At 39.7% G+C, this 26,399-nt stretch overlaps 1 protein-coding gene across 1 annotated transcript in view; it reads left to right on the forward strand.

Moving 5' to 3' along the window:
• KCTD19 (potassium channel tetramerization domain containing 19) overlaps positions 1 to 26,399 on the forward strand; it is a 955,229-nt gene that overhangs the window by 447,548 nt on the left and 481,282 nt on the right. Inside the window, 1 exon segment of the mRNA XM_044079536.1 lies at positions 10,718 to 10,836. Coding sequence (XP_043935471.1) covers positions 10,718 to 10,836 — 119 coding nt within the window.

Genomic DNA, 26,399 nt, shown 5'->3' on the forward strand with positions numbered 1-26,399 from the left:
GGAAATGAAGCAGAGGCAGGATTTGGGAGATGGAGATAAACAGGAATAAAACCAGTAACTTAGAAATTGACAAATGTGGGATTACAGAGCAATAATTATATTTGTGAAATATGACAGAACAAGAAAATCTGCAAGTATTGGCTTTTTTGGACTTTGTTGGACTTGTTGGGCATATGTCGTATTTATTGTCATTAATGTTCAGAAAAAAACTTAGGGGAGGGAGAGAAGAGGGAGAAAGTCAACTGTAAGTACAACAAAATACTTTCTTAATAGTACTATTTTGATAGTGCATGATTTTCTCAGTTATTTTTAAGTGTAATGGAGATACTATTATAAACAGGTGCTCCTGTTTTTTCTCTCTCTTTTTCTTTTACCCTTCTTTCTTTTTCCTTGTTCACTTTTAAGAAATATAGGCACTGCAATGTAAGAGAGAGAGAGAGAGAAGAGGAAGAAAAGTCTGTTTAAAATATCATGACAAAAGAAAAAATAATGTGCTTTTTCTCATTCTTGCATGTGTGGGTGACTGCACTGGGGCCCTTGCCTTGATCAAGTAACAAGTTGTAAGAAAAAGCAAGTAAATGAAACACAATATTGAATATTATAAGGATTTTTCTAGCAAATATATTCTTAGTAACAATTTTATATCTGGTCCTCATGTCTCCATGGAGACAATCTGATAAAGAGAAATTGGCCAGGAAATAATGTTCTCTGAAAGCATTCAGGTGTTTTTCAAGCTAAGAGAGCTATAAAGATAAGACAAAACCAGACAGCAGTTAATACAAGTACAGGCTGTACATGCATCTTAGCATGGATAACTTTTCTTTTATGTTAACTCAAATCTGTGAGTGCGGGTGTCAGTTTGGAACATTTATATTAGGAGGGTAAGGTTCAATATTTGAAGATGTACATAGTTTTGTGTGGTAGCTTTAAGTTAATATATTTTAGGGGGTATTCGAGGGTTTGATTGTTTTTTTTCTTTTTTTTTTTTTGAGGTCTTTAAGTAAAACCAAAAGTTTTGTTAAGATCTGACTTAAGCTCAAATGGATATGAAAAGAAATAAATGTATAAAACTTCAACCTGCCAAACAGTGTCTCCATGTAACACAAAAGTTGAAACAAAACATTTAACAAAAAAGCTATTATGCATAAAAGGTGGGAATAATAACTTTTTAATACAGTGATGCTTTCTGTAATGTCTTTAAATGTCAATGGTCTCACAGATAAATACAAAAAGGAAACAGTAGTGAATTACATTTAAAATGTAGAGTGTAAATAGCTGTGCTACAGGAGACACATTTGAAAAGAACTGAACACGTGAGTTTGTTAAATAAAAGTTTGCAGGACAGTTATTCAGAGGAATGCCTGGGACAAAGGAAAAGAAGAGTACTTACATTAATTGCAAGAAGAGCTCCAATAATGATAGAAGAGGATAAAAAATATAATAAAAGTAGATTTGTAGTACTAAGGAGCTATTGGCAAGGGAGGAGGATTACACTGGCATGTATTTATGTTCTACCTAAAACTACTATAATGGAGCACAAGAAATGTTTGGGAGAGATAATAAGCTTTCAGCAAGGAATATTACTTACAAATGGGGAGTAAAATTTGATTTGCAGCAGTGATAATGTGTCTAGGAGACTCAAAAGGAAAAGTATAACAATGCAAGATAAACATTTGAAGAAATGTATGAAAATATTTGGAATGGAAGTTGTGAAGTCAGTACTAGAAGTTCGGAGTGACTTTACATATTATTCCCCAAGATACCAAAACTGGGCTAGGCTAGACAGAATTTATATTTCAGAGGAACTTGTGCATTTGATTGAAGGTCTTGATGTGCACCCAGTAACTATTTCAAATCATGCAGCATTAATAACTAAAATAAAAACACAGGGTAATGAAATAAAAATGAGACACTGGCTGTGTCCCACCTATCTGTTGAAAAGAGAGGAATTTAAGGAATAGGTAGTGGAAATTATTCAGGAGCTATTAGAGAAAGTAGATTTTTTTCTGAAAATATAGCTAGGGAGTGGGATAAAATTAAAGTGCAGTTTAAAAATAGGGTGGAAGTAAAAGATAGGGGGGTATGATTAAGAACTATCAATAATTATTTAGAGGGACTGAGAGATGTTAAAGTGTTGCAGAATAGGGGAAATCTCACAGAACTAGAAGAGGAGCTACTGAAGAAATCTAAACAGAAAATAAAGGATTACCTCAATAATATGCATGGGTTTAGAAACATTGCTGTTAAGCAATTTTTTTTTATAATAACTATAGAGCACAAAAACATTTAGCACAACAACTGAGGCAACAGAAAGTAGAAGGGGCTGTTGTCAAGCTTAAAGAGCCTATAACAAGGAAGATAACAAGAGATCCTGTAGATGTACTAGGAATGTTTAAAAAATTCTATGAAAGTCTGTATAAAGCAGAGAAGTACGGAAATCAAGAAAAGGTACAGATGGAAATGTTTATGCAAGAATTGAATATGCCAGGGTTTGAGGTATATGAGGCTAAATTAGTAACAGTTAGGACAGGAGGAGATGAGATAAAAGTGGTGATGTATAAGCAATCTACAGGAAAGTCCTCAGGAATAGTTGGTGTTCCTGTGCAAGTTTGGAAGCTAAGAGGGAAAAACTGATAAAGATCTGGGAAGGCTTTGTTTAACAGTATTTTAAGAAGAGGAGAAGTACCAGCATTCTGGAAAAAAGCAGTGGTAGCTGTAATACCTAAAGAGGGTAAAGATCCATTGAACCCAGCTTCATACAGGCCCATTTCAATACTAAACCATGATTATAAAGTGTTTATGTCTATGATGGCTAAAATAATGGCAAAGGTGATGCCAAAATTGATAGATATGGATCAATGTGTTTTAGTGGAGGAAACATTTGTCAACATTAACAGAACACTGATGATCCAGAAGGAAGATGGATATAAAAAGATACCACTGTTGTTAGTGGGACTTGACTCAGAAAAAGCATTTGATAGAGTAAGCTGGGAGTTTATGAGCAGGGCAATGGAAGCATTTGCATTCCCTGATTAGATTATAAGGTTGATTTGGAGGATAAATGAGAGCTCGGAGGAGAAAATTAAAGTGGGTGGTCTCTCTGATAATTTCTGCTTGAGCAAAGAAACCCGGCAAGCATTTCCTCTTTTCCCTTTGTTATTTGCATTATATTTATAACCATTGGCAAAGAAAATAATGGACTCAGAAATTCGAGGATATAATTTATATGGTAGTCAAGAAAAGCTGTCTCTATTTACAGATGTTATTTTATACCTGACAAAACCAGTAAAGGACATTACAGTGTTGTGGAACATTTTGAGATAGTCTCAGATCTTTTCAGGATACAAAATTAATGAAGCTAAAACAAAGGCAGTAGCTGTAAGTTATGTGCCCACACATGAATTGGTTCAGCAATATCCACATTTATGGGGGCATAAAAAAATGAAGTATTTAGGAGTATGGATTGCAAAGGATTCTGGTGTGGCAGCTAAAGATATGTAGGAAGAGTCTAAACAAAATATAATACAAAAACTAAGAAATTGGAAGCTCTGTTATACAGATATGGATATCAAGATGCAAGCAGTTAAATGTTTTTAGTCCTTTTACTTTTATACACAGGTCAAGCATATTTTTATCAACCAGATGAGATGTTTTGCATAGCAGTTAATAAAGAGCTGAATAATTTATCTGGGAAGACAGCAAGAGCCATGGGATAAGCGTTTTCCAGTTGAACAATGCAGATTGGAATTAGGCAATTTAAAAAGGTATTTTAGAGCTACACACTTAAGGCTCCTAAACAAAGCACAATAGTAATTCAAAGTGGAAAGGGCTGATGACGAAACAAAGACAAAGAAACAAGGAGAGACTGGGATTTTGGATGCAGAACCTTAAGGAGAATAAGAAATAACCATGCAGAATATTATATTGATAAAGTAGCAGAAAGTATTCTAAGAACTAAGCCAACATGGAAATGGAGAAAGGCGATTCTGCCGATAGGGATGACTGCAATTAGGAATACAGGCAATAGGCAAGAGGGGGCTGGAATTTACTGGAAAAAAATGGTAAAAGAACCAAGGTATTAGGAGCAAATAATTAGAGAGGGAAAGGTAATAGAATGGGAAAAGGCCAAGAATTTATTTGGACTGCAGATTGCATTCCCTATCAAGGACTGATATCAGAATATAGGCAAAGAGAAAGAAATAAGGAGATTCTAAGCAAAAGGCCAGCACTGGTAGAGTTTTTAGTAGAATCTAGAATAGAATATGCTTTTAAAAAAGGAATAGTAAGTAGAGCATATAAAATATTGCATGATAATAAGGATCAATCAGAGGAGGTTAGAAAGGATTTGGAAGAGAGACTGGATAAGCAATTCACAATAAAGCAATGGGGGGATATATGTATGTCTCCCAAGTATGCAACAAAGCCTAGAAGGTTTAGGATTTTTGATTGGAAGTGTTTATCTATGTATTTGTATACGCCATAAAGGATTTTCCTCAGGTTGACATATTTTCTGGAAGTGTAATGAGTTGGCAAACTTTAAAGATTCCCTGCACACTGCTCTGTCAGAGATATTAGATGAACAAATTGGTGTAACTAAGGAAATTATTTTTTTGAGCTATAATACAGAATCGGAATTGCGTAGACATAGCAAGGCCTTGCTGAGTCTAATTATGGTAGCTAACAAAAAATCAGTTGCTACAAAATAGAAATCAAAGTCTAAACCAACTTTACTACAAGTAGTGAATATAGTAACAGAGATAAAACAACTGGAACTGGGATCTTTAGAAAGGGGCAAGAGAAAATTACATAGAAAAATGGGAGCTGCGGGAACAATACATGCAGAGGAGGAACAAAGTTTAAAATAAGGCAAGATTTGAATGAGTTATTTAATGTCTGACTGACAATGACTGGATAGATCATAAGTGATGTATAATGTTTGCAACTACAATTATGTCAATATGGTTTGTGATGTAAAATGTTTTCAACTAAAATTATGTCAATAAAAATTGTTTTCCTTTATATAAATGTATGTTTGCCTATGTCATACATGATAATTTAATAAAGATGTTTCTTGTTTAAAAAAATGGGATTCTTTACACAGCCAAAAACTTTATCACAGACACAATTAAAACTACACTAATCATTATTTATCACCTCCCCACATTTCTTTATGGTGTTCCCATGCTTACTAACCTTCAGGCATCACAAAAAAGAAAACTTAACAGTGCTATAACAAAATTGCTAAATTTCCAGCAAGTACTCCTTTCAGAGCCCACCACTGTATAGCACTAAAAACCCTAAACTGGTTAGAACTATCCCAACAACTAGCATACGCACAGCTTCTTGTTACCTATAAAATTATCCAGCATCCATCTTCTCATCCAACACTAAATAACATTCTACACAGCTATGTTCCCAGTCAGTCATTACAATTCAATGAGCAAAAAAAAACGTGTCTGTCAACACACCTATCAAATCTGGTAGTGATTGTCTCTGCTTGTACCATATTGCTAAGGCCTGGAACTCCTTACCTGTATCCATCAGGTCAATACTCTCCCTCCTATCCTTCAAAACCATTCTGAAAGACCTAGTAGCTAAATCTTTCTCAACACCGGGATAAATTATATTCCTAATCGTGAATGAATGCCTATTTACACCGTACACTCCCTTCCTCTCTAACTTCCTTACTTCTATCAATTTCTCTCCCCTGTCTTTCTCTTAAATATAGCATAGGTCTGCTTTTCTCTCACTTCATATTGCAGTTCCTCTTTGTATTATACTAGCTTATCTTTAATTTCTCTATAAATTGGCTAAAATTTCTCTAAATATTAAATTATTGTCATATAACTTGTATCTATTCTTAACCAATGTTTTCATATTAAGTCTAATTTGGTATAATTATTTAAACTTTAGATTTTTTGTATTATTTTGGAAAATTGTAAAATTATTGTTCTTAAAATGGTTTGTAATAATGTGGAGCTTTTCTCCCAGGGGTCTGCACTGAAAATGGGCTCCTAACCAGTCGGATTTTCCTAGTAATCAAATGTCAATAAATAAATAAAAATAAATATGATGGCCTATGCCCTCAGCACCTCATTATACTAACAGCTGGTTTAACAGTCAGGACATATTTGGTATGACTGTTCAAGGAATTCTGTGACTGTTTTCCTCCCATTGGGATGTTTCTTGAGAGGCTAACCAGAAAGTATGTTTTTCTGCTGCACTGAACCTTCTCAAAGAAGGCAGTATAGCTTTGTAACTGCTTATCATAGCTCTCAACCTTCCATCAACAGAATGTGGAACATTCCCTCTCACAATGTGGAACAAATGGGCAAAATATGGTGCCTCTCATAATGTGGAACAGATCACCATAAAAAGAACCACAACTTCTGCTCCAAACGGAATCACAAAGCACCAGCACTCCTCTGTTCGAAATTCCAATGTACTACTTTATTAATACAAACAAATAAAATGAAAGTTAAGCGCTTTCATCTGATTAAGACTTCTTCAGAACTCACTTTCTACATCTTACATTCACATTTTATACCATTTAATTATCACATGACATTCCAACAGTTCATTTTTAAAGTGCTAGTGCATACACAAGTTCCTTCATATACAACATACCCATATATTTCAGTTATAAAACATTTGATAATGTCCTTCTTGCATCTTCTATAAAATATTAAAATATACATTTAAAAACATTTATAATTGAACTACAATTGATTAAATGTTGTATGGACACCTATATACTTTATATTACATACACATCTACAATACACTCCTTATACCTACTACTACATTTAAAAACTCTTATCTAACAGAACCCATTGTACGTTCTTTAAATATTTAACCTAAATTTCCAGTAGTGGTTTAATTGACACGTGTTCATTAATCCCAGGATATTCAGATGCATTTCGTTTGGAGCAGAAGTTGTGGTTCCTTTTATGGTGATAATAGTCGGCTGTTCCAGTACAATTGTGTTTGGTAATGTGGAACAGATCGGCAAAATGTGGAACACATACTAACAGCTTCAACTGTGAAGCTCACAGGATGGTTAAAATGTGTTACTTTATACTTATTAAGCATTCTTTTGATGAATTAATATGATTTAGTATTATTTCCATTGGATATCACTGAAAAATATTCTTATCATTCATTGAATGTGTGACAGACCCTTTCAGTGTGGAACAATGAGGAATATGGACATTTTAAGACTCAAACAAGGAACATTCCTCGTAATGAGATATGCTTGAGAGGCATGCTGCTCATCATAACAGTAGGTACTCAGAGAGAGGTAACTCAGCAGTAAGGCTACCTTCTCTCATTGTCTTTCTCTGAGTTTCTTCCATATTTTGGTTTCTGTAGTTTTTATGTGTCTGTGAAACACATTTGTTCTTCTTTCATTATTTTATACTTGCATTATTTTGCATGCCTATGATTCTGACTACAACAAACACATACGCTCCTGTGGGGACTTCTGGCATGAAGAATTAGAGTGCAGAGACCATTATAGATCGTATACGAGAGCCTTCCTCCACTTACATATTTACTACCTCCATAGTACAAGACCTACACAGGTACTGTGCAGGAAAAGAGACAGCAGTGCAAGGAACACAGACAGTTGGTTTACCGGTACCGGTACCTCTCCTCAAAGAACTGCTCCCTGGAAGGTTCCTTTCCCAACGATACTTTCTTGCATCAATGATCCTATCACCAGCATATTTCAGTTGTTTTAAGTAAACTTATTGTAACAGTTGATATGATTACTACTTGCAGGATAAATTTCTTCCCTCTATCCCCCTGAGCTAGTATGCTATGGCACTGATGATTGTATGATGTTTTAAAACCAGTAACAAATTGGTATGGGAGCGTTGTTAGGTTTTGCAATTATAAGTAAATGTGCACATAGATTTTAATATACTAGTGTTTCTTTCAGTTTTAGTATGCTAGGAGACATTTAGTGTTTTTGCATACATTTTAGTAGAGTTATTTAAATATATTTATATATAAATATATATATATATATATATATATATATATATATATATATATATATATATATTCTTTTGTTGTCAGTCTTTTTGATTTCAAGGCTCATGTAACAATCACTGATAGAATTTATTGCTATAATTCTGCAATTCCTCTCCTTGGTACTAAAAGAAAAAAAAAACTAGGTATGCAGCAGACTATTTTTTGTAGCCAGACTCCACCTAGTGGCCTTTTAGGAATACTGCAGCCACACATGCATAGAAAAATTTGTGGCGAGTTTCACACTACTTATTGTTTAGATAATGCATATTGATATAAAAACCTTTTGCTCTATTAATTTTAAGTGAATTAAAGTAATATTTAAAATTGTTCATAATTTTTGGGCCTTTGTCCCACCTTTATTTTTAATTTTGTGCAAAATTTCTGTCCAAAAAATTGAGAGGTATGCATTTGGGTTTATCCCTAGTCAAGTTACAAATTCTACAGAGATGATTTTACTGTTTGAGCATGAACTGTTGCTGTCAGTGTACTTGCATATGAGGTTAAAGCCCTGACTGCACCCCAGGCAATGGGAAGGAAAGGAAGGAGTTGACAATGCCACTTCATCCATCCTTGGCTGGAGGGAGGCAGCTCAACTCACTGCACTGGTAATGCCTGCAGAAATGCAGGTATGTAATCTGTAGCGGAGTGTCTTGTGTGCTTATGTCACATTGTGGTAAGTCACATAGATGGCAGGTTGCACGTGCACTTCCCAAAAAGCAACAGTGGTGTCACTCACAAGCTGCTGAAAGGATGGGGCTAGAACAGTCCTCAGAATCATCAGATTGCCTCGCTCTCTAACAACTGACTATTTTGTCCACTTGGAATGAATGGGCCACTGACCTGTCATCCAGGTGGATGTTTGAGTGAGTCAGTTGGATGTGGGGGAGGGGTGCTCAGATCCTGCAGACCTACAAAACAAGAACTAGCTAAAATACTTAATGTAAGAAAATCTTACATTCTGAAGTGGTAGAGATTTGTTTACCAGACAGTGTCACAAGTGATGCATCCTTTACCATTTACTATGCCATGAACAGTTATTTATTTGATTCAGATTTGGTTTATTCCTTAGACAAAGTTAGCCTGTCCCTGCAGTTTGTGTTTGTGAAAAATAAATCTTTCCAGATAACAGCAGTACCATCTGTTAAGGCCTTCATAAAAATAATTCTTCCCTTGAGGCTATGCAGAAGATGTCTCTCCACAATGGAATTTGCACTTTATGCTTACACAACCTCCCTTTAAACTAGCAAATACAGTGGATTTAAAATATTTATTATGGAAAGCACTTTTTGTAGTTACTATTACTTCTGTTAGAACGATTTAAGAGTTACATGTTCTCAAGTATAAGTCACCTTACTTGTTAATTTATTATGAAAGAGTGTTATTGAAGACAGCTGTGTCTTTCATGCCAAAGCCTGATTGAACAGTGATTTTGAGTCAGTCCTTACAGATGTAATATTTTGATTAGGCTAACACAATGAAGGCCATCTCCTTTGTATGCTGGAGTTTACAATATTAAACTAGAACTAATGAATCTGAAAATAATTAAATATTTGTCTATTTCAAGAATAGGTAATAAAGCCCAACAGTCAGTATGTATACTGTCTAAATGGTTGGCCCACTTTATTGTTATTGCTGTCACAAGTATAATGCATTTCTGCAAGGGACAATTGTAGAACAATAGCACATTCTACTAGGGCAATAGCTACATCATTAGCATTATTCAGAAATGTTTCTTCACAAGATATTTTACAAACTGTTGTATGGACTACTGCACAGTCCAAGAGCAGGACAGATTATAGCATGGCTATGTTACAGGGGATCCTTTAAATGTCTATATCCCATGGATATACATACACTGCATGGTAATCTACTAAAATGTTATAGCTTTTGTTACAGTAACCCTTCATAAAGAAGATAGTACAGTTGTAAGTGAGCATAACAAAAGATCTTTGAGTAGAGGCCACTGTAACAATGAAGGTTTCCTCCCACTTTCTCTGTGATGGCAAATTGTACATCATTTTTATTGTGACCATTTTATGAGGGTATTGCAGTATTACTTTAGCAGAACTATAGGGTAGGGAGAAGGGTCCACTGTCCTAGGTGCAGGCTATAAGGTGATGTGATTGCTAGGTGCTGATAGGGTGTGAATGCAGTAGTATCGGCATTCATTTATATTGCCTCAAGGATATTTAGGCTTCATGAATGAATTTTCAGTACTGCATTCGCTATTTTGGCTGCTTGGTACTAACTACAGTTATGACTTTAGGTTGGGGGTGCCAAATGCCCTTGCTAGAGCTATGACTTCCGAAGTAGCTACTATAAAGAAAAGAAGTCTGATACATAAGGCAATGCATACTGCAGTCATACTTAACTACGAGGGCCAGAAGGAGGTCAAAGAACAGAAGAAGAAAGAAAGCTCTTAGAAGCACTGGCTATATATTAGGATTTGTACACCTACCATAATTACATGAAAGATGAGTCTATAAGGCTTGTAAATTCATATGTTTTAATTCACTTTTGTAGTGACCTTTCTTCGAAGGTCTGTGATGCCTCCTTAATGCTCTGCTGTTATGGTGAGTTCCTTATATACAAATGTACTTTCTTTGTAGAGAGCACCTCTCACAGCTGTACTGAATCATGGTTCTTCACATAACATCTCTTTTCTTTTCTTTTCATCTAGTAAGTACTTGCATTGAAGAAGAGTGGACTGCTGAAGTACATTGTGGTTTGCTACATCAAGTTGTTCAGGTTTACGTGGGAAGTCATTATTATGCAACTTACCTGAAGACTTTGCTGAAGGTATGACTTACAGTACTTAAGTTTGTTTTTTTTTCATGTTTAAGATTTCTTATGATTTGATAATTTACTTATAAGTTTTGCAAGCCACCCAACTTGACTTTTGCCTGAACCAGCTAATATTCTGAAAATTTCATAGTAATGGAAGGCTGTGGGCAGCTTGGCATGTGTATAGTTTCTATAGCTAGGGTAGCACTACAACACCCATTTTCAAATATCTGGTCCATTCCTAGATATAGTAGCACTACAACATCCATCTTCAAATATCTGGTCCATTCCTCTATCTACCAAGATTAAATGATGACATCACTTACTTATGTGGAGTCAGAACGTTGTCTTTTGGCTGAATTTGTGCCTGCTGTGATGTTATCAGCACAATCAGGTTATGCTGCTCCCTAACACGCATTGGAACTTTTAAATAAGTCTGCTGAAAGCCTGAATGTTAAAAGCAAGAGTTTCATGGGATGTGTTTTCATTAGGGTTTTGAATATGCATTGGGCAGCTTCAAAATTTCTTTTTCTTTCTCTTTCTTTCTTTCTTTCTTTCTTGCTTTCTTTCTTTCATATACAAGTGCAGTACTATTTCAGTTTTGTGCTGCATCATCTGATGATTGACTCTGCCTGTATTTCTGCACTGACAAGTTGTATTTTACTCATTTGAGCTTCTGAACTGCTTGTGGTCTAACTTTCAACAGTACCAGTTGATTTGGTTTGGTTTGATTTCTACTTACTGCCTTTCAGCACACATTTTTCTATATTATTTTCCTGTGGTTTAAAAAATGTACTTAAGAATATCAGGTGCTCCCAGAAGTGAAATGGGTCCATTGGGATTTGATCTTCATAGTACATTTGCATATTGATAAAAGTTTATTTCCATCATTAGTGCCTGGTACATTTATTGATAGCACATTGTAAGGCTATATGTGATGTTTTCTTATATTTAAACACATGGAAAGTGATAAGAAACAGATGTGACTCAAGAGCTGCCTTGATTGAGACTGAACAAAATATGACAGATTTAAATACTGAAGGTGAACTCATGTGCAGTTATCAGCAGCCAGGCCCTTATTAGAGCGTGCAGCATGATATTATGGGCAGGACCTTCAGACCTCCCTCCAAAAATGAAAAAAAAACAAACTGCTTTTACACCATGTCCTTTTTTCTTTTGCCTGTTTACCTGGAACTGGCTACAGAGATCATAAAGGTTACTTGACTGAAATTCACTGCTGGACTTGGCCATCTAGTGGTCTGCAGTCAGCTATGCTTCCAAATTCAGCTCCAGGAAATGGAAGAGACTTAGAAACATTCACTGTCAACCAGGAAGGATGAATTCTTAACCAGTTATCTACATCCTCCCAAGTTTTGCATGTCTCTCTGCAGCTTGTGAGAATCCCAGTGAGCACTGTCCACTCCACCACTAAGGTCTTCAGAGCAAAGGATTGTCATAGGACTGCAAGCAGTATGCTGCAGGTCCAACATTTACTATCAGGCTGAAAGTATACTACCTTGTGAGTATACAAATTGGATGAACATGCTGGTTCTTGCCCATCTTCAAAAACAAGCCTTCTTCCACGGTCCATGTTCAGACTAAAAGTGCTACTACACTCAACTAATGATATCTAAAATGTAGTTAATTCCTTCCCTTTCCAGGTCATTGGGATATAGTGCCTCCCTTAAACTGGTAGGCTTATTGCAGCAAAAGACAGTGTTTAAAGGATTGTAACCTTCTCGGTCCGCAATCATGGTTTATGACCCTGTGAACAGCTGCCACCATTTGGAGTTTACTAAGCAAGTAGAGAAAAAGCAGAGTGCCACGCCTTTCTTCCATACCACACATGTACAACGTGCACATGACAAGCTGCTTACTACATCACTTGAGTGGAAACCAGAGTAGTAGGAGAGGACATATGTAAACACAGAGCGGACATGCAAACTCCACACATAACGCACCACAGTAGAAAATCAAACTAGGGAGCCTCCTGCTATGAGTCAGTGATGCTAATCATTGCACCACTGAGCTGCCCACATTTTTTCAAATTGTATTTAGAAATTTTCAGCTGTAGTGTTTGCTCATCTCTGAATGCAAAACATAACTATTTTTATTTATCTGAATGATTGCTTGATAGCTGCAGAGGCAAGGGAATTATGACAGCAACACAGAAAGAGTTAATGTTCTTCATGTTTCACTGTTGCAGTCATCACATTTGGGTTATCCCTGCCAGGGTAGCCCTCAGCCAGCCTGAATACCAGAGACTTAATATTTCTGCGTTGGTTGCTGTGGCTTGAAGACTGACGTCAGGTCATCAGGAGTATAAAATAAGGCTGTCGACGCCATAATATCTGTCTTTCTTGGCATGGAGCCTAAAGCAGAAGCAGTTCGCACCCCCGTTGTCGCTTCTGTGCTTTGTTCAACACCAAAGCTATCCATCGTCGGGCCCTTTTGTAGCCAGATATTTTCGCTTACAGTCCTCGAATTCCAATATGGCTTCTGTAAGCCATCCGATAGCAGATCTTCTGAAAAAACATAAATAAAGACAGAGACAGACCGCACAGGTCCAAAACTACTGATGACGCTTCTGTTAAGCTAGTCGTCAGTTCTTCAGTACTCAGTGAGGCACTTTCGCAGCCCCTGATGCCCACTTCATCTGATTCGCAGGCCACAACCGAGACCCTTTCAGAGTCCGGTATGCCGCAAAACTAAACTTCGACTAAGGATCCTATGGTCATCCCTACCTTGTCCCTACCTTGGATGGGTCCGGAGCCGTTGAGCAGGCACCGGCTTTCAAGGAAGTCCTTCGCACTACCGAATCTCGACACAAACCGGCATCTTCTTTCGCGACTACCGTTCTTTCAAAAATGATCAAGTTTCTTAGGCCCAGGGTTCAAACTACACCCAAGAAACCGACGATCCAATATCAGGCGCCTGCTACCTTCCCTCAGTCTCAAATGCTTAAAATGGCAGAAGACCTTATCATGCTGATCAGGGGAAGCCAAGCTACCCCCTCCAAAAAGAAAAGAGATCTGTCATCTGTAGTTTTATCTGAACAAGAGTCAGATGACTCTGATGCATATGACTATGAAGACATGCAACTCCTTTGCACTTATGAGGATTCTGATGCAGAGGACTCCATTCCTTCAGCCTCTTCCCCAGAGGATTTTTTCCTTTGGGAAAACCCTCCATTCTTTAAGGGAGCATTTCCAATGGGAGAGTCAGGACTACTCTCAGTCAAAAAAGAGACTCAGGGAATTCCTAGATCTTCCACAGCACAGACCCTTGGCCTTCCCCCCAGTCCTGGATGTTGTGGAGGATGTTTTCCTCAAATCCAGCTTGACTCTTGATGTCCTACATCCTGCTCCCAGAAAACCAGACAGGTACTACAGAGTCCCTGACACACACAAATATATTTTAAAAAATCCAACAGCAGACCCTGAGGTAATTTCTCAAGGGCCAAAAGGGATTAAAGCAACCTCTGCTAAGAATCCCACCCCTCAGACAGGGATTCCTGAGCTTTGGACAGATGGGGTAAAAAAGTATACACCTCAGCCACTCTTTGTATCAGGGCACTAAATTGTCATTTCCATATGCTGAAATTTCAGCAGCATACCTTGGAACTCCTTAAACAAAAAATGTCTTCCTTTCCTGCTTGGGCAGAATCTAAAGATTTACAAGACTTAATACATTCTGCAAGTAAAGTAACTAAACACACTTTGCACTGTGGTTTTGACACCCTAGAAGCTTCTTGCAGGGCAGCAGTCACTGGATCTGTAATTAGAAGACATGCATGGCTTAAGGAACATCCCTTGCCAGACCATGTCAAATCCAAATTGTTGGATGCGGCTTTTCACAAAGATAACCTATTCAGCACTAAGGCAGAAGAGGTCTTAAAAAAGATGGAAGAAAAAGCAAAATCTATGCAAACAGTTAAGGATTTCTTACAGGTCCAGCCCCCTAGGTTCAGCAGGCATTGTCCCGCCAAGCACTGGTGCTTTCATGCTCCGAGTAAACTGGCCCAGTCTATGCCCAGGGGAAACAGACCCCCCAGACAGCAGCTCCAAGGAATGCAGAGATCTAAGCAGTGGACTACCTCCACTTCAAAACTAGGGAGTTCTAAGCCATCCCCTTATGGTAAGAACTTACAATGACTCACCTCCTCCACCCCCACCCTCTGCCCACCTTCACTTACCCCTAGGAGGAAAATTCTCCTTTCATTCAAACACCTGGGCCACCATTACCAAGGAACAATGGGTTCTGAACATTGTGCCCCAGGGATACAAATTTTCCTTCCACACCCTTCCAACCCCAAAAGAGTTCCCAGATCTACCACAAAATCAGTGGGCAGAGGTTCAAAAGCAAATGCTTTCCCTGCTCTCTATGAGGGCAGTAGAGCACATTCCTGCAGAACAGATAGGCCAAGGCTTCTACTCCAGGCCATTTCTGATGGCCAGAAAAGAAGGCACCTGGCACCCCGTCTTCAATTTATCCATTCAAAACACTTTCCTGGTGATTCTAAAATTTAAAATGCTCACCCTCCAGCAGCTGCTACCCATGCTCTCCAAAGACGCTTGGCTGGCCACTCTAGATCTAAAAGAGGCCTACCTCCACATTCTTATCAGGGAATCTTGCAGGAAATATCTCCGCTTCAGGGCAGGAACACAATACTTTCAGTTCTCTGTGCTTCCCTTTGGCTTATCTACTGCTCCCAGAGTTTTCACAAAATGTCTGGCTCTGGCCATTGCCTTTTGCAGACAAAGAAATATTCAAATTTACCCATACTTAGACAACTGCCTTATTCAGGCAGAGAGTCAGGAAAAGCTACTCAAGCACCTGGCCTTTGTAAAAACTCTTCTAACCTCTCTGGGGTACACAATCAATGAAAATAAATCCAAACAGGTGCCCACCCAAAGGATAATCTTCCTGGGAGCAAGTCTGGACACAGCATCCCACATGGCAATACCTTACACCAGAGAATTATTTTTCTTGACAGCCTACTTTTCTCAAATAGCCACCAGGACCCAGCTATCTGCAAGGAAGATCCTGCAAGCTCTGGGTTCATGGCTTCTTGCATATTACTCATTCCATATGCCAGACTGCATAGGAGGAAACTACAATGGTACCTAAAGAGCCTTTGGTGTGAACACTTTCAAGACCTGGAAACTCTTCTACCTATAATTCCTTGTCTCAAAAAGAATTTTCTTTGGTGGGCAACAGCATGCTCCCACAACAAGGGACTGCCCTTATCCCCACTCCCTGCCACCCAGACCCTCACCACAGACACATAAGACTACACTTGGGATGCTCACCTGGACAGCAGGTGCATACAGGGCCATTGGAGACCACAGCAAATCACTCTGCACATCAATCAAAAAGAGATGATGTGCAGAACACCTTGGTAGCTTTTGAACCCCTTCTCTCTCCAGGGGTTCTCCTGATCAAAACAGACAACAACACTGTGATGTGGTACATCAACAAGTAGGGAGGGACTCACTCCTACCCTCTGTGCAGGCTGGCCATGACCCTTTGGCTCACTGCCTCTTCCATGCAACTACACCTGTTAGTACAATACCTACCAGGCTCTCTCAACTCTCTGGCAGACCAATTAAGCAGAAATCTTCTGGACACACAGAAGTGGCAACTCAACAGAAATACCTTCACCCTAATAACTCAGAAATGGGGAAGAAAAGGGTTGACCTCTTTGCCACCCACACCAACCATCAGCTCAGCAAATTCTGCACCAGGGAGCATCACTTACTTGGCTTGAAAAGTAGATGCCCTGTCCTTCCCCTGGGTTAATCTATCAGTCCATGCTTTCCTCCCCTACCTTTCATCCCAAGGATACTGCTCAAAATAAGGGAGGAAAAACCAAGGACCATTCTCATAGCTCCAGACTGGCCCCGACAACACTGGTACCCCTTCCTGCACAGCCTGTCCCCACTGCCTCCTTGGCATTTTCCTCAGATTCCAACAATCCTGACCCAGAGGGAAGGGGAATTCATGCATCCCCAATTGCAGACACTCAATTTGGCAGCCTGGCTTAGTCCCTAACCCCGAACTAATCTGCCATCCTCAGTAAAAAGGCTCTGGATGTGCTCCGTGAAGCCAGACGTCCTAGCACCAGAAAGTCTTATGCAGATAAATAGAAAAGAGTCTGTACCTGGATCCAGGCTAAGGCAGCCAATACAGCACAGCCCTCCATCCCGGTCATCCTGGATTTCTTAGCTGAACTACTACACAGTGGCCTCTCTTTCTCCTCTATAAAATTCATGCCACTGCCATTTCTGCTCTTTTTCCCACTGAGCAGCCCCTTTTCTCACACCCTTTGATCAAACAGTTCCTCAGTGGGGCTAGCAACTTGAGCCCCCCCCCCCCAGAAGGGCACCAACACCAGCTTGGGACCTTAACTTTGTCCTGGAAAAGTTCACCCTGCCCCCTTTCGAACCAGCTGCTTCTGCAGAGCTAAAATTTCTCTCCTGGAAGACAGCATTCCTTCTGGCCATCACTTCAGCTAGAAGAGTCCCTGAGCTGCAAGCTCTCATGGCTGTGGAACTCTTCATCATCTTCCATGCAGACAGGGTATCCCTCAGAACTAACCCATCCTTCATGCCCAAGGTGGTGTCCAGTGTGGTTCTAAACCAATCCATTCACTTGCCCACCTTATTTCCTAATCCCCAGAACAAGGGGGGAAGGATTCTTCACTCTCCAGATGTACACAGACAGGTCAGATTCTATCTGGACAGGACTAAATCCTTCAGAAAGTCTGATCAATTGCTGGTTAGCTTTTCTACAGGGGCAGAAGCCAAAGCCATCTCCAAGCAAACCATTTCCAAATGGATGGCACACTGCATCCATTTCTGCTACAAACAACATGGAAAGCCTCCCCCCAAGGGGGTCAGGACACACTCTACCAGAGTAGCCCCCACCTCTGCAGCTTTTCTCAGAAGAGTCCCAACCAGGGACATCCTGGAGGCTGCCACCTGGACATCTGTTCACACTTTCACCAAGCATTACCACCTGCCTCTGTTCTCCAAATTCAGGGCGGAGTTTGCCTCTCCAGCCTTGCAGGGCATCCTAGCCAGTCCCTAGTTTTCTTGACTGCCTCCACCCTTTTCCTCAGCTTTGGGAATCTACCCAAATGTGATGACTGCAACAATGAAACACGAAGAACATAGTACAGTTGTGTACACTTACCGTAAATGTAGATGTTCGAGTATATTCACTGTTGCAGTCCTGGTTTCCCTCCCTCCATCCCCCTTATTCTTTTTTTCCTGACAAGGGACATATTGGTATTTATTTTCCACTAGTGGGGTTCTTCCACTAGAACCTGACCTCCTACTTTGGGAGCTCCGGACAGGCTAGGGCAAGAAAAACTGATGTAATGGTGTCGGCTGCCTTACTTTATATTCCTGACGACCAGACATCAGTCCTCAAGTGACAGCAACTGACGCAGAAATACTCAGTCTCTGGTATTTGGGCCGGCTGAGGGCTACCCTGGCAGGTATAACCCAAATGTGATGACTGCAACAATGAATACACTTTTATGGTAAGTGTGCATGACTGTACTTTCTTTTCCATCCTCCAGAAGTAACAGCAAACTACAAATAAAAACTTCCATGACTCCATCAACCTCAGTGACTTTTCTAGAACCAATTGTAGATTCATTGCTTATGAAAAATTTTCCTATTCAAGACAAACAGATGACAAAGAAATATTGCCCAGCATTTTTTTATTCCTCACACGAGACCACACACGAAAAAGACACTTGTTTCTCACAGGTTTCTGAAACTAATCTAGAGATTTACTAGACATGTTGATTTCTGTTCACCAATATATGAAGAAAATTGTTGTGGTGAACAGACATGTCAATATCTGTAGTCATGACATTACCTTCCTCCAACATGAGTTCAGCATCTAATCGCCAGATTATGGTTGGGGAGCCCACTTAAGCAATGCATCACTACAGTGCATCTGATCTCAGCAACAAAAGTCTCTTTAGTGTGAAGGAAGTGAAGTAAGTGTACAAGCCTTCGATAGGTTTCAGGCCAATGTACACCAAGGACACCTCTAAATAAATGCAATACTATACTAAAATCAGTTGGAAGATTCCTTATGAAAGCTGGATCAATAAATATTTTAGAACATTGTTCAGATATTGGTTTCAGAGAAGTGGATATGTTTGTCACGATCATGAACAATCAAGCCAAAACCTTTAGCTCTGTCATTCCTCTTGGGACATTTTGGAAGGCAGATGTGTCTTTTCTTTTCTTTTCATGGTCTTAGACCTTAATTTATGTTTTCCATTCATTTCTTATAATTCAGAGGTATTAGTCAAAGCAAAACAAGACAAAGCAGTCTAATTTAATAGCTCCATATTAGATGAGACAGCCATAGTGTTTATTCTCTTTTATTGAGTCTGGTCACATTTCCCATGACTTCTGTCCATACTGACACAGGAAAATGACAAGACAGTGAACTGCAATCTCAAGTATCTGAAAATATCAATTTGGAGCATACCTCTTAACTTCTTAGTGCAAGAAATCTGGACAAGGCCTGCATTGATGGGGGGTGGGACAAAGGCCCACAAATAGGGACAGATTTTAATTATTGCTCTAATAAACTGAAAAAAATTTGCTAGAATAACAAGATTTACATTAGCATAGATTTGTAGGTATGTACTAGGCTAATGGCCCTGGGGCCTTTACAAGCCTAGCCATAGGATTACCCTGGCATAGTGCCACCTGACCTTAGTTCCCAGTGTCTCTGTCTAGTAGAGCCACTGGAGTTATCCCTGGGGTGAATTTTCTGTTTCCCTTCCACTCATCAAGGTTTCTCTTGAAGAGGGTCAGCGAGGTGCTCTGTTTGACATGTATGGGAAGTCTGTTCCATAGTATGGGCAGTCTCTGGGTTATGAACCTGTTGCTCCAGCATGTTCTGTTAATTGTGGTAATAAGGTTGAGGTCTCTGGAGCGTGTGGTGCAGAGGGATTGTGATTTATTTAGATTTAGCATTTCTAACAGAACTGGGTCAGACATGGCTTTGTAAGTCAAGCAGAGATCACCTCTAAGTAGGCGATATGAGACAGAGAATAGTTGGAGTTTTTTGAGTCTATCTTTATAGGGCAAGTGTTTAAGGCCTAGGATCCTCTTTGTGAGGTACTTTTGTGGCCTCTCCAGTTGTTCCAGGTGTCTAGTCAAGTACATACCAAATGGGGCATTGTACTCAATGACTGGCCTAATGAGGGAAGAGTAGAGGGAGACAATGACCTCTTTCTTCCTGGATGCAAACCCTTAGTAATAAGATGTGCTACATAGAAGGACTTTCTGACCACAGTGGCAATGTGGCGATCAAAAGAGTGGCTGCTGTCAACCTGTGTTCCCAGATCTCTTGTAATGCCTTCTCATGGGAACCAGGTTTTTCCGCAAAGGAGATCTTGACACATTTTTTGGCATTGAGCTTAAGGCCATGGTTCTGACACCAGTCATTGGTCTCAGTGAGGCCATTCTGTAGGATGTCAACATCACTTGGGGAGTTAATAATAGCTCCCAATTTGCAATCATCTGTGAATTTTGTCAGCCAGAGTCCCTTCAGGTTGGCCTGGACTTCAGAGAAGTAGATACCAAACAGGAGAGGACCCAGGACCGAACCCTGTGGGACTCCACTCATGACTGGTCAGCAGTCTGACTTGGATCAGCTACTTTCACACTGTAGGTTCTATCTGTGAGCCAGTTTGCAACCCACCTAGTGATATAAGGGTTGATGCCAAGCTTAGTGAGTTTTTCTATGATTCCTGAGTGGGGAATGGTATCAAAACCCTTGGCCAGATCAAGGTAGGCTGTATGAACCACCTTGCCTTCATCTGCAGCTCTGGTGACTGACTCAAATAAGTCAACCAAGTTGAGCAGGCATGATCTACCCTTCACAAAACCAAACTGTGTGGGATCCAGAGTTTGGAGATTCCCTGTATCCTTGTTTATTAGGTCCATGATGATGCGTTCCATAGCTTTGCATATCAGACACATCAGGCTAATGGGGCAATAGTTCCCAGGGTCTGTAGTCACTCCTCCTTTGTGGAGAGGGATGACTGTAGCAGTGCGCCATTCGGTATAGACAAAGCCCGAGGTGAGGCTGTGATTGAACAGGACACACAGGTGAGGTGCCATTTCACTCTGTAGTTCATGAAGAACACAACCAGGGATATTGTCAGGTCCCAAAGAAGCTATATTCTTGGCCTTGGACAGTGCTGTTTTAACTTGTGCAGCAGTAATACTGGGTGCCTGGCAATCTACTGGTATTCTGGTTGGTCCTTTGGGGGGGTAAAGTTGGCACTAAGTCTGTCAGCCAGTATACTGCCAATGTCTGTTGGCTTGGTATAGGAGGTACCATTGTGCAGTAGCTCAGAGCAAATCTGGGTATTGCCGTGGAAATTCTTTACATAACTGTAGAAGACCTTGTGGTTGTCTTTACTATCTGCTGCAATTCTGTTTTCATAGCTAGCTTTAGAGGATTTGATGAGGGATCTCAACTTTTTGTTGAGGCTGATAAGGGAGTTTTTCCAGTCTTGGGACTTCACTTCATTCCGCATCAGTTTCCTCCTTCTGTTGTAGAGTTTGTTTATGGCAGGGGACCACCAGATTGGCTTCCTTTTTTTGGAGGAGAGTGTCTTGGTTCTATTGGGTATGGCAAGATCCACGCATTTGAGCTTAGGAACATGGAGTGCGAGTCTTGGAACATGGTTGGGGACCTATAGCAGGCTACAACATGAATCGCTGTCTTACCCAGTGTTAGTTGCACCTGAAGTATCTCTGATGCTTTATGTTGGGCTACCAGTCTGGAGGTGTGTGCATCCTTTATGAATATGGAAACACCACCGCCTTTGGAGCTTTGATACAAGTTCTGGAGCCGAAAGGTGTCTGCTTGTACTGTGGTATCATTCTGGGTGATGGTAGGATGCTGCTCAAGGCTAGGGTCATACCTGCCCGGGCTACATAATCCAAGAGCTCTACCATGTCTCTTTTCATGTAGTCCAGGGAGGTACATCTCAGGTCATTCACACCCACATGTACAATGACAGAGTCATATTTGTACCTGTTGTTGAGGGATCTGAGTGCGTGCATTATGTGATGGATCCTGGCACCTGACAGGCAGTTGACTGTTACTTTCTCCTTATTCAACCTAGTGAGTGGGACATCAGTGAGACTTACTATCGATTCACCTATGACTAGTGTGTTGGGCATGCTGTTTTGCCTTAGGGGCTTTGGTTGAGTGGCACACTGTTTAGGGGAGTTATGTTTCTCATGATTAGTGGTGTATTGTGGTAGTGGAGTACGTTTCTGCTTTGGAGGTCTCTGCTGCTTGGGTAGAATTTTATTGAGAGCCTACACAAAGGTGGGTATGTGGTTTGTGTTTATATGTGAAGGCAGTGCTGGTGTGTGTTCTGGAGGGCTATACATTCCATGTGGTGTTGTGCAAGTGTTGACCTTCTCCTCTTGACCAGCTATTCCAGTCTTAGCTGGAGAGTGTGTGGCTTCCAATTTGGATATGTAAGTGCATCTCTTACAAGTCTGAGTGTTGTAAGGTAAGAGGAGGGGGTTGTCGGTGTGCATGAGGCAGTTGCTACATTGCCTCAGCATGCCCAAGTTCACCAGGTTAATAGGAGATAGCACAGGGAACTTACCTTTAGACATGCCTGGAGAGGTGGGCATTGATAATAAGTACTGGATCTGTTTCCTTGTAGAATGTTTAGTGCTGGTAGCACTTTTGCATGCTACAGTAATTGCTACAAGAAGTCTGGTAAAGTGCTAGACTAATAAGCTTGTATAAGTGCAGGAGAGGAGAGAACTAGTAGATCTAAGGGAAAATTGAAGAGCAGTCTTTGGCACCACTCAGAAGTTTACAAACAGTCCTGGATACAGCAAGTCTGTATCTGGGCTAGACTAGTTACAGGAAAGGCGGGAAACAAGTGCAAATGTGGGCTTTTAAATCAGGAAGTTGAGAGAGATGGAAAAACTGCCCAAACGGCCAATAACTGCAATGTCTGGGCCAGAAACCATTCCTTATGTGGTAGATAGGTTACTTAGTGCTTACCACTCCCACTGATAGGCTATAAGGCTTTCCTCCAACTCAGAAAGGCTTGGGGGGGGCTCAGGAGCTTACAAACAGTCCTGGATACAGCAAATCTGTATCTGGACTAGACTAGTTACAGGAAAGGGGGAAGCAAGTGCAAATGCAGGCTTTTAAATCAGGAAGTTGAGAGAGATGGAAAAACTGCCCAAACGGCCAATAACTACAATTTCTGGGCCAGAAACCATCCCTTATGTGGTAGATAGGTTACTTAGTGCTTACCACTCCTACTGATAGGCTAGCAGGCTTTCCTCCAACACAGAAAGGCTTGGGGGACTCAGGAGCTTACAAACAGTCCTGGATACAGCAGATCTGTATCTGGACTAGACTAGTTACAAGAAAGGGAGAACAAGTGGAAATCAAAGCTTTTAAAATCACAAAATTGAGATAAAGAAAAACTGCCCAAATGGCCAATAGCTACAATTTCTGGGCCAGAAAATACTCCTTATGTGATAGATACGTTACCTAGTGCTTACAACTCCCACTGATAAGCTAGCAAACTTCCCTCCAGCAAAGACAGGCTAGGGGGGCTCAGGAGCTTACAAACAGTCCTGGATACAAGAAATCTGTATCTGGACTAGACTAGTTACAGGAAAGGGGGGAGAAGCTTAGAATTTATTTATTTATTTATTTATTTTAGAAATGTGGAAAAGGAGAAAACTGGAACAGAAGATAATTCAAGGTTAAGAATCTAAGTGGGTTGGCCTTCTCAAATGTTCTCTCTCTATTAAATAGAGTGAAGTAATGACACTAGATTGGGGGAATGTCCCAGATCAAATATACAGTATGGGCGGGCAACTGCAAAGCCACCAAGTATAAGAACAAGACAACAATATGGAGGGTGGGTGGGAAACTATTACAGCTACTAGCTGTAGCCACTAAATGAAAGTTTTAAACAAATAAAGAAGCAAGGAGACTCTAGAGAATGCTTTTAACTGCAAACAAATCAGTTACATGATACCTGACTAGAACACAGAAACCTCAAAAAAATGAACAGAAAGGCCCAGATAGAGCACTCACAAACAGAAAATACAACTCTCACTATCAAAAAGCAGTTTACAGTTAAGTAATTCAGTAAACATGAAATTAGGGTAATTAAACATTATCTAGCAATGAGAAATACAGTTAAAACAGTATAAAACAGTACACAAATGCAGTGAAACAGTTAAAAAGCTTTATAACAGTGCAAAATGTAGTAGATTAACTGTATAGCCCAACTATAAGCATTACAGAAGTGCAATTCAATGAAATAAGTATAAGAAATAACTTATTCTGCTCTTGGAATCTTAAGGAATTTCTGCTTAGCCCCAGTAATGAATCATCATCCACAGCCTGGTAAATACAAGCACAGCCCTTTGCAGACACAGAGCTCAAATTATTACGCAGTCCTACTAGTCCCTGCTGTTACCCAATCACTCATGCTACAGGAGGTCAGGAAATCCTGTTACTCTCAATAATAATTAAGACAACACACTATCAGCAGAAAATGGCTGCCAGAAACGCAGGAAATTCAACAAACAAAAACTACCAGGCCTTGACAACAGCAGGCCACTATCAAGTGTATGCAACCTGAGTAGAGCAAAGAAATCTCACAATAAATGCACAGAAAGAGCACTCACAAACAGAAAATACAAGTCTCAGTATGAAAAAGCAGTTTATAGTTTAGTAATTCAATAAAAATGCAATTATAGTAATGCACACTTTTACAGCTACTAGCTGTAACCACTAAATGAAAGTTTTAAACAGATAAAGGAGCAAGGAGACTCTAGAGAATGCTTTTAACTGCAAACAAATCAGTTATATGATACCTGACTAGAACACAGAAACCTCAAAAAAAAATTCACAGAAAGGCACAGATAGAGCACTCAAAAACAGAAAATGCAACTCTTGAGTATGAAAAAGCAGTTTACAGTTAAGTAATTCAGTAAACATGCAATTAGAGTAATGAAACAGTGTCTAGCAATGAGAAATACAGTTAAAACAATATACAACAGTACATAAATGCAGTGAAACAGTAAAAAAGCTTTATAACAGTGCAAAATGTAGTAGATTAACTGTATAGCATAATTATAAGCATTACAGAAGTGCAATTTAATGAAATAAGTGTAAGAAATAACTTATTCTGCTCTTGGAATCTTGAGGAATTTCTTCTTAGCCCCAGTAATGAGTCACCATCCACAGCCTGGTGCATTTTCTCCAGGATATTAAGGATCAAACTGAAATTTATTTTTTTTATTTAGTGACTTAAATGCTCAGTGATTTTCCAGAAAAAACACAAATGTTATGAGGAACAGATGAAAAAATATGAGGTGAACATCTAGACATTTGAGATGAGTGGCTTGGAGGATAGGATTCTTACCTAACAGTAGTTAATTTTCTATGCAAATCTTGAACAGCTCAATGGAAGACATGAGAGCAAATACAAGGAAATCTTGCTCACTGCTGCAATAGCCTTAGCTACGTGGGTTATATCCTGCCAAGGATATATCAATCAGCCTGTTTCCAAAGATTCAGGGTGCCTTGCACATACTTAACAATTTCTTGAGATGAGCTGACCAAAAAGACACATTTGGGCACCAAGCCCTTTAGAGCTTTGCTGCCATTAAAGAGAGCACTCCTCTCTGTGCTTTCAAGGATCGTCAGTTGACTTGTACTTTTATTTTGTTGGACGGATACATTTTCTTTGGGGGAAAAAACTTTCACATTTAAAAAAGTTATTTGTTTTATTGTACTTTCCTGTTTTTACTGTGTTTTGTGTGAAAAAAGTAAATTTTAAAGACTACATTTTACCAGTTCCTACTTCTTATTTTCTCCAAGAAAAATGCACCATTTTCAACTTGACCATGGAACAAACTACTAGTCCCATGGTCAGTTCTTCCTCCAGCCAAAAAAAGTTGAAAGTGAAAGTTAAGCAAACAGCCTTTGCCACCACAGCAGGCTAGCAGTTTGCCTTAGCTGCAGGAGGGTGACTCTACTGTAGCCATAGCTTGTTCCTCAGACCACTCATCTTTTACCCTGGATCCCTCTGGTGTAGCAAATACAGCCACTATGGAAAGAAGAAGTTAGCATTGTCCTCTGCAGCTGTTGGAGTTACCTGAGTGGGCAAGGGAGAGCCACTTTTGTTGGTCCTGGGAGAGGGAACAGGGAAAATTGTTGTGCACATCCCTGGAAAAGCTGCCACTGCCATTAATAAAACTGCTGACCCTATTTATGCTATTACAAAGAAACAGAAATCTAAACATGTATCTACTCCTAACATTTCCTTAGACATGAATAATTTAAAAAAGATACTTATTTTCCTGAAGAGATTCAGGATTCTGAATCTGGACAGGAAAATGAAGGTGCAGATTGAGGGTTTTCTGCTCAGTTATCTGATTCAGACTCAGTTTCTGATTCTCCCTGCGGGGGCTTATCTTTCTGAGACTATTTCCAAGATGTGACAGTGTGTTTTT

Source organism: Protopterus annectens, chromosome 8.part0, assembly GCF_019279795.1.
Source record: "Protopterus annectens isolate FY-2018-M chromosome 8.part0, PAN1.0, whole genome shotgun sequence".
Taxonomy (NCBI): Eukaryota; Metazoa; Chordata; order Ceratodontiformes; family Protopteridae; genus Protopterus; species Protopterus annectens.